This window comes from Scyliorhinus torazame, chromosome 7 (assembly GCF_047496885.1).
Source record: "Scyliorhinus torazame isolate Kashiwa2021f chromosome 7, sScyTor2.1, whole genome shotgun sequence".
In the NCBI taxonomy this organism is placed as follows: domain Eukaryota; kingdom Metazoa; phylum Chordata; class Chondrichthyes; order Carcharhiniformes; family Scyliorhinidae; genus Scyliorhinus; species Scyliorhinus torazame.
In genome coordinates, this window is record NC_092713.1 from 308350426 (window position 1) to 308364630 (window position 14205).

Below are 14205 nucleotides of genomic sequence, written 5' to 3' on the forward strand. Positions count from 1 at the left end.
TGGGAAGAGAGTGGGAGAGAGGGTCTGGGAAGAGAGTGGGGGAGGAGGTCTGAGAGGAGAGTGGGAGAGAGGGTCTGGGAGGAGAGTGAGGGAGGGGGTCTGGAAGGAGATTGGGAGAGAGGGTCTGGGAGGAGAGTGAGGGAGGGGGTCTGGGAGGAGATTGGGAGAGAGGGTCTTGGAGGAGAGTGAGGGAGGGTCTGGGAGGAGATTGGGAGAGAGGGTCTGGGAGGAGAGTGGGAGAGGGTCTGGGAGGAGAGTGGAGGAGGGTGTCTGGGAGGAGATTGGGAGAGGGGGTCTGGGAAGAGAGCGGAGAGTGGGTCTTGGGGAGAGTGGGAGAGAGGGTCTGGGAAGAGAGTGGACAGAGGGTCTGGGGGAGAGTGGGAGCGGGTCTGGGAGGAAAGTGGGGGAGGGTCTGGGAAGAGAGTGAGGGCAGCGGTCTGGGAGGAGAGTGGGGGAGGGGGTCTGGGAGGAGAGTGGGGGAGGGGGTCTGGGAGGAGAGTGGTGGAGGGTCTGGGAGGAGATTGGGAGAGAGGGTCTGGGAGGAGAGTGGGAGAGAGGGTCTGGGAGGAGAGTGGGGGAGGGGGTCTGGGAGGAGAGTGGGGGAGGGGGTCTGGGAGGAGAGTGGTGGAGGGTCTGGGAGGAGATTGGGAGAGAGGGTTTGGGAGGAGAGTGGGAACGGGTCTGGGAAGAGAGTGGGAGAGGGTCTGGGGGAGAGTGGGAGAGGGTCTGGGAGGAGAGTGGGAGAGGGTCTGGGAAGAGAGTGGGAGAGGGTCTGGGAAGAGAGTGGGAGAGGCGGTCTGGGAGGAGATTGAGAGAGAAGGTCTGGGAGGAGAGTGAGGGAGGGGGTCTGGGAGGAGATTGGGAGAGAGGGTCTGGGAACAGAGTGGGAGAGAGAGTCTGGGAGGAGAGTGAGGGAGGGGGTCTGGGAGGAGACTGGGAGAGAGGGTCTTGGAGGAGAGTGGGGGAGGGTCTGGGAAGAGAGTGGGAGAGGGTCTGGGAGGAGAGTGGAGGAGGGGGTCTGGGAGGAGAGTGGAGGAGGGGGTCTGGGAGGAGAGTGGAGACAGGGGTCTGGGAGGAGAGTGGGGGAGAGGTTCTGGGAGGAGAGTGGGGGTGGGGGTCTGGGAGGAGAGTGAGGGTAGGGGTCTGGGAGGAGAGTGGGGAGGGGGTCTGGGAGGAGAGTGAGGGTAGGGGTCTGGGAGGAGAGTGGGGAGGGGGTCTGGGAGGAGAGTGGGGGAGGGGGTCTGGGAGGAGAGTGAGGGCATGGGTCTGGGAGGAGAGTGGGGGAGGGGGCCTGGGAGGAGAGTGGGGGAGGGGGTCTGGGAGGAGAGTGGTGGAGGGGGTCTGGGAGGAGAGTGGGGGTGGGGGTCTGGGAGGAGAGTGAGGGCAGGGGTCTGGGAGGAGAGTGGGGGAGGGGGTCTGGGAGGAGAGTGGGGGAGGGGGTCTGGGAGGAGAGTGAGGGCAGGGGTCTGGGAGGAGAGTGGGGGAGGGGGTCTGGGAGGAGAGTGGGGGAGGGGGTCTGGGAGGAGAGTGAGGGCAGGGGTCTGGGAGGAGAGTGGGGGAGGGGGTCTGGGAGGAGACTGGGAGAGAGGGTCTGGGAACAGAGTGGGAGAGAGAGTCTGGGAGGAGAGTGAGGGAGGGGGTCTGGGAGGAGAGTGGGAGAGAGGGTTTGGGAAGAGAGTGGGAGAGGGTCTGGGGGAGAGTGGGAGAGGGTCTGGGAGGAGAGTGGGAGAGAGGGTCTGGGAGGAGAGTGGGAGAGGGTCTGGGAAGAGAGTGGGAGAGAGGGTCTGGGAGGAGAGTGGGGGAGAGGGTCTGGGAGGAGAGTGGGGGTGGGGGTCTGGGAGGAGAGTGAGGGTAGGGGTCTGGGAGGAGAGTGGGGGAGGGGGTCTGGGAGGAGAGTGGGGAGAGGGTCTGGGAGGAGAGTGGGGGAGAGGGTCTGGGAGGAGAGTGGGGGAGGGGGTCTGGGAGGAGAGTGGGGGAGAGGGTCTGGGAAGAGAGTGAGGGAGGGGGTCTGGTAGGAGATTGGGAGAGAGGGTCTGGGAACAGAGTGGGAGAGAGAGTCTGGGAGGAGAGTGAGGGAGGGGGTCTGGGAGGAGACTGGGAGAGAGGGTCTTGGAGGAGAGTGGGGGAGGGTCTGGAAAGAGAGTGGGAGAGGGGGTCTGGGAGGAGAGTGGGAGAGGGTCTGGGAGGAGAGTGGAGGAGGGGGTCTGGGAGGAGAGTGGGAGAGAGGATCTGGGAAGAGAGTGGGAGAGAGGGTCTGGGAAGAGAGTGGGAATGGGTCTGGGGGAGAGTGGGAGAGAGGGTCTGGGAAGAGAGTGGGAGAGTGGGTCTGGGAGGAGAGTGGGAGAGGGTCTGGGAGGAGAGTGGGGGAGGGGGTCTGAGAGGAGAGTGGGAGAGAGGGTCTGGGAGGAGAGTGAGGGAGGGGGTCTGGGAGGAGATTGGGAGAGAGGGTCTGGGAGGAGAGTGAGGGAGGGGGTCTGGGAGGAGATTGGGAGAGAGGGTCTTGGAGGAGAGTGAGGGAGGGTCTGGGAGGAGATTGGGAGAGAGGGTCTGGGAGGAGAGTGGGAGAGGGTCTGGGAGGAGAGTGGAGGAGGGTGTCTGGGAGGAGATTGGGAGAGGGGGACTGGGAAGAGAGCGGAGAGTGGGTCTTGGGGAGAGTGGGAGAGAGGGTCTGGGAAGAGAGTGGACAGGGGGTCTGGGGGAGAGTGGGAGCGGGTCTGGGAGGAAAGTGGGGGAGGGTCTGGGAAGAGAGTGAGGGCAGCGGTCTGGGAGGAGAGTGGGGGAGGGGGTCTGGGAGGAGAGTGGGGGAGGGGGTCTGGGAGGAGAGTGGTGGAGGGTCTGGGAGGAGATTGGGAGAGAGGGTCTGGGAGGAGAGTGGGAGAGAGGGTCTGGGAGGAGAGTGGGGGAGGGGGTCTGGGAGGAGAGTGGGGGAGGGGGTCTGGGAGGAGAGTGGTGGAGGGTCTGGGAGGAGATTGGGAGAGAGGGTTTGGGAGGAGAGTGGGAGCGGGTCTGGGAAGAGAGTGGGAGAGGGTCTGGGGGAGAGTGGGAGAGGGTCTGGGAGGAGAGTGGGAGAGGGTCTGGGAAGAGAGTGGGAGGGGGTCTGGGAAGAGAGTGGGAGAGGCGGTCTGGGAGGAGATTGAGAGAGAAGGTCTGGGAGGAGAGTGAGGGAGGGGGTCTGGGAGGAGATTGGGAGAGAGGGTCTGGGAACAGAGTGGGAGAGAGAGTCTGGGAGGAGAGTGAGGGAGGGGGTCTGGGAGGAGACTGGGAGAGAGGGTCTTGGAGGAGAGTGGGGGAGGGTCTGGGAAGAGAGTGGGAGAGGGTCTGGGAGGAGAGTGGAGGAGGGGGTCTGGGAGGAGAGTGGAGGAGGGGGTCTGGGAGGAGAGTGGAGACAGGGGTCTGGGAGGAGAGTGGGGCAGAGGTTCTGGGAGGAGAGTGGGGGTGGGGGTCTGGGAGGAGAGTGAGGGTAGGGGTCTGGGAGGAGAGTGGGGAGGGGGTCTGGGAGGAGAGTGGGGGAGGGGGTCTGGGAGGAGAGTGAGGGCAGGGGTCTGGGAGGAGAGTGGGAGAGAGGGTCTGGGAAGAGAGTGGGAGAGGGTCTGGGGGAGAGTGGGAGAGAGGGTCTGGGAAGAGAGTGGGAGAGAGGGTCTGGGAGGAGAGTGGAGAAGGGGATCTGGGAGGAGATTGAGAGAGAAGGTCTGGGAGGAGAGTGGGGGAGAGGGTCTGGGAAGAGAGTGGGAGAGGCGGTCTGGGAAGAGAGTGGGAGAGAGGATCTGGGAGGAGAGTGGAGAAGGGGATCTGGGAGGAGATTGAGAGAGAAGCTCTGGGAGGAGAGTGGGGGAGAGGGTCTGGGAGCAGAGTGGGGAGAGGGTCTGGGAGCAGAGTGAGGGTAGGGGTCTGGGAGGAGAGTGGGGAGGGGGTCTGGGAGGAGAGTGGGGGTGGGGGTCTGGGAGCAGAGTGAGGGTAGGGGTCTGGGAGGAGAGTGGGGAGGGGGTCTGGGAGGAGAGTGGGGGAGGGGGTCTGGGAGGAGAGTGAGGGCAGGGGTCTGGGAGGAGTGTGGGGGAGAGGGTCTGGGAGGAGAGTGGGGAGGGGGTCTGGGAGGAGAGTGGGGGAGGGGGTCTGTGAGGAGAGTGGGAGAGAGGGTTTGGGAAGAGAGTGGGAGAGGCGGTCTGGGAGGAGAGTGGGAGAGGGTCTGGGAGGAGAGTGGGGGAGAGGGTCTGGGAGGAGAGTGGAGGAGGGTGTCTGGGAGGAGATTTGGAGAGAGGGTCTGGGAAGAGAGTGGAAAGTGGGTCTGGGAAGAGAGTGGGAGAGGCGGTCTGGGAAGAGAGTGGGAGAGGGTCTGGGAGGAGAGTGGAGGAGGGGATCTGGGAGGAGATTGGGAGAGAAGGTCTGTGAGGAGAGTGAGGACAGGGGTCTGGGAGGAGAGTGGGAGAGGGTCTGGGAAGAGAGTGGGAGAGGCGGTCTGGGAAGAGAGTGGGAGAGGGTCTGGGAGGAGAGTGGGGGAGAGGGTCTGGGAGGAGAGTGGGGGTGGGGGTCTGGGAGGAGAGTGAGGGAGGGTGTCTGGGAGGAGGGTGAGGGCAGGGGTCTGGGAGGAGAGTGAGGACAGGGGTCTGGGAGGAGAGTGGGGGAGAGGGTCTGGGAGGAGAGTGGGGGTGGGGGTCTGGGAGGAGAGTGAGGGTAGGGGTCTGGGAGGAGAGTGGGGAGGGGGTCTGGGAGGAGAGTAGGGGAGGGGGTCTGGGAGGAGAGTGAGGGCAGGGGTCTGGGAGGAGAGTGGGGGAGGGGGTCTGGGAGGAGAGTGGGGGAGGGGGTCTGGGAGGAGAGTGGTGGAGGGGATCTGGGAGGAGAGTGGGGGAGGGGGTCTGGGAGGAGAGTGAGGGCAGGGGTCCGGGAGGAGAGTGGGGGAGGGGGTCTGGGAGGAGAGTGGGGGAGGGGGTCTGGGAGGAGAGTGAGGGCAGGGGTCTGGGAGGAGAGTGGGGAGGGGGTCTGGGAGGAGAGTGGGGGAGGGGGTCTGGGAGGAGAGTGAGGGCAGGGGTCTGGGAGGAGAGTGGGGAGGGGGTCTGGGAGGAGAGTGAGGGCAGGGGTCTGGGAGGAGAGTGGGGGAGGGGGTCTGGGAGGAGACTGGGAGAGAGGGTCTGGGAACAGAGTGGGAGAGAGAGTCTGGGAGGAGAGTGAGGGAGGGTGTCTGGGAGGAGAGTGGGAGAGAGGGTTTGGGAGGAGATTGAGAGAGAAGGTCTGGGAGGAGAGTGGGAGAGGGTCTGGGAAGAGAGTGGGAGAGGGTCTGGGAAGAGAGTGGGAGAGGCGGTCTGGGAAGAGAGTGGGAGAGGGTCTGGGAGGAGAGTGGGGGAGAGGGTCTGGGAGGAGAGTGGGGGTGGGGGTCTGGGAGGAGAGTGAGGGAGGGTGTCTGGGAGGAGGGTGAGGGCAGGGGTCTGGGAGGAGAGTGAGGACAGGGGTCTGGGAGGAGAGTGGGGGAGAGGGTCTGGGAGGAGAGTGGGGGTGGGGGTCTGGGAGGAGAGTGAGGGTAGGGGTCTGGGAGGAGAGTGGGGAGGGGGTCTGGGAGGAGAGTAGGGGAGGGGGTCTGGGAGGAGAGTGAGGGCAGGGGTCTGGGAGGAGAGTGGGGGAGGGGGTCTGGGAGGAGAGTGGGGGAGGGGGTCTGGGAGGAGAGTGGTGGAGGGGGTCTGGGAGGAGAGTGGGGGAGGGGGTCTGGGAGGAGAGTGAGGGCAGGGGTCCGGGAGGAGAGTGGGGGAGGGGGTCTGGGAGGAGAGTGGGGGAGGGGGTCTGGGAGGAGACTGAGGGCAGGGGTCTGGGAGGAGAGTGGGGAGGGGGTCTGGGAGGAGAGTGGGGGAGGGGGTCTGGGAGGAGAGTGAGGGCAGGGGTCTGGGAGGAGAGTGGGGGAGGGGGTCTGGGAGGAGAGTGAGGGCAGGGGTCTGGGAGGAGAGTGGGGGAGGGGTCTGGGAGGAGACTGGGAGAGAGGGTCTGGGAACAGAGTGGGAGAGAGAGTCTGGGAGGAGAGTGAGGGAGGGTGTCTGGGAGGAGAGTGGGAGAGAGGGTTTGGGAAGAGAGTGGGGGAGGGTCTGGGAGGAGAGTGGGAGAGGGTCTGGGAGGAGATTGAGAGAGAAGGTCTGGGAGGAGAGTGGGAGAGGGTCTGGGAAGAGAGTGGGAGAGGGTCTGGGGGAGAGTGGGAGAGGGTCTGGGAGGAGAGTGGGAGAGAGGGTCTGGGAGGAGAGTGGGAGAGGGTCTGGGAAGAGAGTGGGAGAGAGGGTCTGGGAGGAGAGTGGGGGAGAGGGTCTGGGAGGAGAGTGGGGGAGGGGGTCTGGGAGGAGAGTGGGGGAGAGCGTCTGGGAAGAGAGTGGGAGAGGGTCTGGGGGAGAGTGGGAGAGGGTCTGGGAGGAGAGTGGGAGAGGGTCTGGGAAGAGAGTGGGAGAGGGTCTGGGAAGAGAGTGGGAGTGGCGGTCTGGGAGGAGATTGAGAGAGAAGGTCTGGGAGGAGAGTGAGGGAGGGGGTCTGGGAGGAGATTGGGAGAGAGGGTCTGGGAACAGAGTGGGAGAGAGAGTCTGGGAGGAGAGTGAGGGAGGGGGTCTGGGAGGAGACTGGGAGAGAGGGTCTTGGAGGAGAGTGGGGGGGGGTCTGGGAAGAGAGTGGGAGAGGGGGTCTGGGAGGAGAGTGGAGGAGGGGGTCTGGGAGGAGAGTGGAGGAGGGGGTCTGGGAGGAGAGTGGAGGAGGGGGTCTGGGAGGAGAGTGGGAGAGAGGATCTGGGAAGAGAGTGGGAGAGGGGGTCTGGGAGGAGAGTGGGAGAGGGTCTGGGAAGAGAGTGGGAGAGAGGGTCTGGGAGGAGAGTGGGAGAGGGTCTGGGAAGAGAGTGGGAGAGGGGGTCTGGGAGGAGAGTGGGAGAGCGTCTGGGAAGAGAGTGGGAGAGAGGGTCTGGGAGGAGAGTGGGAGAGGGTCTGGGAAGAGAGTGGGAGAGGGTCTGGGGAGAGTGGGAGAGAGGGTCTGGGAAGAGAGTGGGAGAGGGGGTCTGGGAGGAGAGTGGGAGAGGGTCTGGGAAGAGAGTGGGAGAGGGTCTGGGGGAGAGTGGGAGAGAGGGTCTGGGAAGAGAGTGGGAGAGGGGGTCTGGGAGGAGAGTGGGAGAGGGTCTGTGAAGAGAGAGGGAGAGAGGGTCTGGGAGGAGAGTGGGAGAGAGGGTCTTGGAGGAGAGTGAGGGAGGGGGTCTGGGAGGAGATTGGGAGAGAGGGTCTGGGAGGAGAGTGAGGGAGGGGGTCTGGGAGGAGATTGGGAGAGAGGGTCTTGGAGGAGAGTGAGGGAGGGGGTCTGGGAGGAGATTGGGAGAGAGGGTCTGGGAGGAGAGTGAGGGAGGGGGTCTGGGAGGAGATTGGGAGAGAGGGTCTGGGAGGAGAGTGAGGGAGGGTCTGGGAGGAGATTGGGAGCGAGGGTCTGGGAGGAGAGTGAGGGAGGGGGTCTGGGAGGAGATTGGGAGAGAGGGTCTGGGAGGAGTGTGGAGGAGGGGGTCTGGGAGGAGAGTGGGGGAGGGGGTCTGGGAGGAGAGTGGAGGAGGGGGTCTGGGAGGGGAGTGGGAGAGGGTCTTGGAGGAGAGTGGAGGAGGGTGTCTTGGAGGAGATTGGGAGAGGGGGTCTGGGAAGAGAGCGGAGAGTGGGTCTTGGGGAGAGTGGGAGAGAGGGTCTGGGAAGAGAGTGGACAGAGGGTCTGGGGGAGAGTGGGAGAGGGTCTGGGAGGAAAGTGGGTGAGGGTCTGGGAAGAGAGTGGTTGAGGGGGTCTGGGAGGAGAGTGAGGGCAGCGGTCTGGGAGGAGAGTGGGAGAGAGGGTCTGGGGGAGAGTGGGAGAGGGTCTGGGAGGAGAGTGGGGGAGAGGGTCTGGGAGGAGAGTGAGGGAGGGGGTCTGGGAGGAGATTGGGAGAGAGGGTCTGGGAGGAGAGTGAGGGAGGGTCTGGGAGGAGATTGGGAGAGAGGGTCTGGGAGGAGAGTGAGGGAGGGGGTCTGGGAGGAGATTGGGAGAGAGGGTCTGGGAGGAGTGTGGAGGAGGGGGTCTGGGAGGAGAGTGGAGGAGGGGGTCTGGGAGGAGAGTGGAGGAGGGGGTCTGGGAGGGGAGTGGGAGAGGGTCTGGGAGGAGAGTGGAGGAGGGTGTCTTGGAGGAGATTGGGAGAGGGGGTCTGGGAAGAGAGCAGAGAGTGGGTCTTGGGGAGAGTGGGAGAGAGGGTCTGGGAAGAGAGTGGGAGAGAGGGTCTGGGGGAGAGTGGGAGAGGGTCTGGGAGGAAAGTGGGGGAGGGTCTGGGAAGAGAGTGGTTGAGGGGGTCTGGGAGGAGAGTGAGGGCAGCGGTCTGGGAGGAGAGTGGGAGAGAGGGTCTGGGGGAGAGTGGGAGAGGGTCTGGGAGGAGAGTGGGGGAGAGGCTCTGGGCAGAGAGTGGGAGAGAGGGTCTGGGAAGAGAGTGGGTGAGAGGGTCTTGGAGGAGAGTGGGGGAGAGAGTCTGGGAGGAGAGTGAGGGAGGGGGTCTGGGAGGAGATTGGGAGAGAGGGTCTGGGAGGAGTGTGGGGAATATATGGGAGGAGAGTGAGGGAGGGTCTGGAAGAACAGGGGAGGACCTAGGGAAAGGGTGGGGAGCGGTCCGGGTAGGAGAGTGGGTGAGGTTTTTGGGAGAGTCAGAGACAGAGACTGGGAGGAGAGTGAGGGCAGGAGTCTAAATGGAAAATACAAGGGTTCGGAGGGGAGAGGGCGGTGAGTTTGCCTGCATGGAGACATGAGGGGGATATCTGGATGGAGAATGGTGAGAATCTGAGGGATAAACAGAGTAATGATTCTGAATGGGGAGAGCAGGAGGTATCTGATCAACCGAAGTCAGAATTCCAAATTCCAAACTTCATTAAAAGAGAAGGAAGCTGGATATTGTAAACTAAATTTCCAATTCTGTGGTAGAGGAACATGTCTTGTGCCTGAGGTGCTCTCCAGCCAGTTTGTTTCTGTCATTCAAACTGTCTCTGGAGAAACGAGTCACTGAATTGGATTGGATAGAACAGCTGTAAAAATTGTTCATCTCCATTATTCCTGTTGATTTTACAATTTTTCAAATACCTTAAGGCCCTTCCTCCACCCCCCCCCTCCCCCCCCCACCCCCCCCCCCCCCCCCCCCCCCCCAATCCCCCCCGCCCCCCCCCTCGAGTTCACTTTTGGACATCTCAAAAAATAAACCTCCACCTATTCCCTACGCCAAAGTGCCAAACGAGGAGCTGTATTTATGTGCAGAGATTAGGAGAAACTGGGATCGTTCTCCTTAGAGCAGAGAAGGTTCAGGAGGAGATTTAGTCAAGGCATTTAAAATGGTGAGGCATTTTTATGGAGTGTATAAAGAGAGGCTGTTTCCATTGGCTGGAGAGTCAGGAAGCAGAGGGACACAGATCTAAATCAATTCGCTGGGGAATTCAGAAGTTCAGAGCGGCCTCCGCCTGTGCTTTGTGATTCGATTCATTCTGACTGAGATGGCTTCTGATCACAGGTTATCATAGAATTTACAGTGCAGAAGGAGGCCATTCGGCCCATCGAGTCTGCAGCGGCACTTGGAAAGAGCACCGCATCCAAGCCCACACCTCCACCCTATCCCCATAACCCAGTAACCCCACCCAACACTAAGGGCAATTTTGGACACTTAGGGCAATCTATCATGGTCAATCCACCTAACCTGCACATCTTTGGACTGTGGGAGGAAACCGGAGCACCCGGAGGAAACCCACGCACACACGGGGAGGATGTGTAGACTCCGCACAGACAGTGACCCAAGGCGGGAATTGAACCTGGGACCCTGGAGCTGTGAAGCAATTGTGCTAACCACTGTGCTACCGTGCTGCACAGACCAGCTCACTGATTCCCAATGGACACAGGGGAAAGGGGATAGGAGGCGACCATTCAGCCCTTTGAACCTGCTCCGCCATTCAATGAGACCATGGCTGATCGTTAACTTCAATGCCATTTTCCCCACACTATCCCCACATCCCTTAATATCTTTAATGTCTGGAAATCTATCGAGCTCAGTCTCGAAGATAGCCAATGAACAACCCTCCGCAGCTTTCTCGGGGAGATAATTCTCAAGATCTCCCGCCCTGAGTGAATAAATTCCTCCTCAATCCTGTCCCTTATCCTGAGGCAGTGTCCATTGGTTCTGGACATCCCACCTTCTCCCAGAGCCTCCCCCCGCCCCCCGCCCCCACCACCCCCCCAGGCCTGGGAAAACATCCTTCCTGCATCTACCCTGTTGAGCCCTGTAAAAGACTTCTTTGTTTGAATGAAATTGCCGCTCACTTTTCTGAACCCGAGAGAATTTCTTTACGCAGAGGGTGGTGGGTGCCTGGAACGCATTGCCGGCGGAGGTGGTAGAGGTGGGCACGGCAGCATCATTTAAGATGCATCTAGACAGATACATGAATGGGCAGGGAGCAGAGGGATACAGATCCTTAGAAAATAGGCGGCAGTTTTAGATCGAGGATCTGGATCGGCGCGGGCTGGGAGGGCCGAAGGGCCTGTTCCTGTGCTGTAACTTTTCTTTGTTCTTTGGAGACTTGGGCGGAGAGATGGCAGATGGAGTTTAATCCGGACAAGTGTGAGGTAATGCATTTTGGAAGGTCTAATGCAGGTTGGGAATATACAGTGAATGGTAGAACCCTCAAGAGTATTGAAAGTCAGAGAGATCTAGGTGTACAGGTCCACAGGTCACTGAAAGGGGCAACACAGGTGGAGAAGGTAGTCAAGAAGGCATACGGCATGCTTGCCTTCATTGGCCGGGGCATTGAGTATAAGAATTGGCAAGTCATGTTGCAGCTGTATAGAACCTTAGTTAGGCCACACTTGGAGTGCAGTGTTCAATTCTGGTTGCCACACTACCAGAAGGATGTGGAGGCTTTAGAGAGGGTGCAGAAGAGATTTACCAGGACGTTGCCTGGTATGGAGGGCATTAGCTATGAGGAGCGGTTGAATAAACTCGGTTTGTTCTCACTGGAACGACGGAGGTTGAGGGGTGACCTAACAGAGGTCTACAAAATTATGAGGGGCATAGACAGAGTGGATAGTCAGAGGCTTTTCCCCAGGGTAGAGGGGTCAATTACTAGGGGGCATAGGTTTAAGATGTGAGGGGCAAGGTTTAGAGTAGATGTACGAGGCAAGTTTTTTACACAGAGGGTGGTGGGTGCCTGGAACTTGCTGCAGGAGGAGGTGGTGGAAGCAGGGACAATAGTGATTTAAGGGGCATCTTGACAAATACATGAATAGGATGGGAATAGAGGGATACGGACCCAGGAAGTGTAGAAGATTGTAGTTTAGACGGGCAGCATGGTCGGCACAGGCTTAGGGGGCTGAAGGGCCTGCTCCTGTGCTGTACTTTTCTTTGATCTTTAATACGGGACCAGTCTCCTCAATCTCTCCTCACAGGACAGTCCCACCTACCCAGGGATTAGCCTGGAAGACCGACCGTCCTGCCTTTGAGTTACCTCTTTGGTGTGTCTTTCAGGAGAAACCCGGTGATTTCGGTTCCATCTGGCATGGCTGTCAGGTCCTGGGGCGTCAGCTGATTGTAAAGAGTTTGCACAACGGTCAGATCTCTCCCTGGCAGCTTCTGTGCGGAGCCAGCGAGGCTGAGGATAAGCTGCAGAGAGAGAACGTTCCTGCAGGCCGGAAGCAACATGTTCCACACACTCCTCACCGGAGCCCGACGTTCTTTAACAAAACAAAAATAGCTAAATCAGTCTTCGCAGCAACCTCAAATCTGTCACCAAAAAACGCACACCGACTTGCTATATTGCATTGATGAGTTTTCTCCAGGCTTCTGTCTTGTTGAGGTACCACTGAATTTAAAATTCTCACCTTCCCGCTCAAGTCCCTCGGGGCCTCACCTCCTGCTCTGTCTCTGCAATTTCCTCCAGCTCTTTAACTATCCAAAATCCCTGCGCCCCTTCAACTCTGGCCCCCTGCACATCCCCCAATTGTTTTATCCTTTCCTGGGATGAGGGAGTCGCTGGCTAAATCAGCATTTACTGCCCATTCCTAATTGCCCTGGAGAAGGGGGCGGTGTGCTGCCTCCTCGCACCGCTGCAGTCCCCGTGGTGTAGGTACACCCACAGTGCTGTTAGGGAGGGAGCTCCAGGACTTTGACCCAGTGACGGCGAAGGAACAACGATATATTTCCAAGTCAGGGTGCTGAGTGACTTGGAGGGGAACTTGCAGGTGGTGGTGTTCCCATGTGTTTGAGAGCCTTGTCCTCCTAGATGGTAAAGGTCGTGGGTTTGGAAGGTGTTATTAATCAATCGGTCATTGGAGATCGTGCCTGGGCCCTACGCTCTGGAATTTCCTCCCGAAACATCCTCATCTCATTCTCTCTGCATAAATCCATAACTCTTTGACCAAACTTCAGTATTACGTACAAATGTTTTATCATTATTTGAGTACTCGATTTATCAAACTCTAAAACAGTTTGAGGCATTTCTTTTCCTGCATTGAAACTGTCGGGAAATTATGTAGTTTATATCTCTGGGTCACTGTTTTTCATCATCCTTCAATATCCTCTCATTAAGTGGAGGTAATGTTCAATTGTTCGGTGTTTGGTAATGTGTGTCTGTTGACTGCTCACTGTATCGGATTTGTTAAACCTGGGTGTCGTCATTTCGAAACAGGAGCCAGACTGATGCTGTAAACATGAGAGCGGACATTTTAAAGCATTGAATAAAACTCTTGTTAACACATAAAAGGTGGTGTGTCATCTCTGCCTATCTCTGAGGCATAAAGGACCACAGTGGACGTTCCCACTCCTTGGGCGGGATTCTCCGCCGGGGGTGCTCCGTTTTGCCGCAGCCCGGGGGTTTCCCCGACGGCGTGGGGCTGCCCCACAATGGGAAACCCCATAGACCAGCCGGTGAAACCGGAGCATCCTGCCGGCGAGCTGATCCAGAAATCTGGCGCGGCGGGACGGCGAATCTAGCCCCATGTTTTTCTTTCCCCCTCACACTTATCCACAATACACTACACCTGCAGAATGTTTGTGTGGTGAATGTAGTACGGCTACCATTCACCACTGTATTGCATTACATTGTATCGTATTAGGTTGGTGCCTTTGTGGGCTCTGCCTATGGCTCCGCCCCCTCGGGGGAGGTATATAGATCTGCAGCCTGTAGGCGGCACTCAGTACAGAGCAGTCGCAGGCAGGCACAGATCTAACTGATTAAAACCACTGTTCAGTTCTACTCACCGTCTCGTGTGGATTGATGGTCGCATCAATTTAATCAGCTACAATATCGCGATGGAAGCAGCCCTCCAACCTGATCGACTGGAACTCGACTCACAGACAGCTGAAGCCAAAGGAAACTTTTCGCACTGGCTCCGCTGCTTTGAGGCCTACCTCGCCGCCTCCTCCTCGCCCTCCCGCACCGAGGAACAGAAGCTGAGTCTGCTCCATGCCCGGGTGAGCCACCGAATCTCCATACTAATCGAGGAAACGACCACGTACGCAGACGCAGCCGCGATCCTGAAAAGGCAGTACATGAGGCCGGTGAACGAAGTGTTCACGCGGCATCTCCTCACCACTCGTCGTCAACGCCCCGGGGAATCGCTGGAGGAATACCTACGCGACCTGAGGCACTCGCTTGAAACTGCAATTATAAGGACATCAAGGCCTCGCAGCATATGGAAGTCGCCGTCCGGGACACCTATGTGGCTGGAGTCCGGTCCAACTATGTAAGACAGCGCCTGCTCAAAAAGGGCGCCCTCGACCTATCCATCTCCTTAGAAATAGCTTTCCAGAGCTTAAACGCTTTCCCCTCCGACCACGCGAGTCCCTCGTGGTCACCCGACCCGAGGTTGCCCCAGGCCTGTGCCGCGCGACTGCCCGCCCAACCCGGGGGGCCGTCTTGCTATTTCTGCGGCCAGCAACAGCACCTCAGGCAGCGTTGGCCAGCCCGGAACGTGACCTGCAGCGACTGCGGCAAGAAAGGACATTTTGCCAAAGTCTGCTTGGCCCGACTCAAAGCTCTTAAATCGCAGGCCCAACTCACAGACTCACAGGCCTGCAGACCCCGCAGCGTGGCTGCGTGCCTGCCGGCACTGCCCCCTTCCGACGCGTCATCCGCCTCATGCCATCCGTGGGGGCCGCCATCTTTAACTCCGTCCGACACGTGCGACTCATGGGGGCCGCCATCTTGGCCACCGTCTTCAACCCAGCCCGCCATGTGCGAC

At 59.9% G+C, this 14205-nt stretch overlaps 1 protein-coding gene across 1 annotated transcript in view; it reads right to left on the reverse strand.

Annotated features, from left to right (window-relative positions):
• The window catches only part of LOC140427496 (protein NDNF-like), a 53393-nt gene that overhangs the window by 24294 nt on the left and 14894 nt on the right, over positions 1 to 14205 (reverse strand). The window contains exon 2 of the mRNA XM_072513005.1: positions 11472 to 11697. Coding sequence (XP_072369106.1) covers positions 11472 to 11665 — 194 coding nt within the window. The 5' untranslated portion in view covers positions 11666 to 11697. The remainder of the gene's footprint in view (positions 1 to 11471; positions 11698 to 14205) is intronic.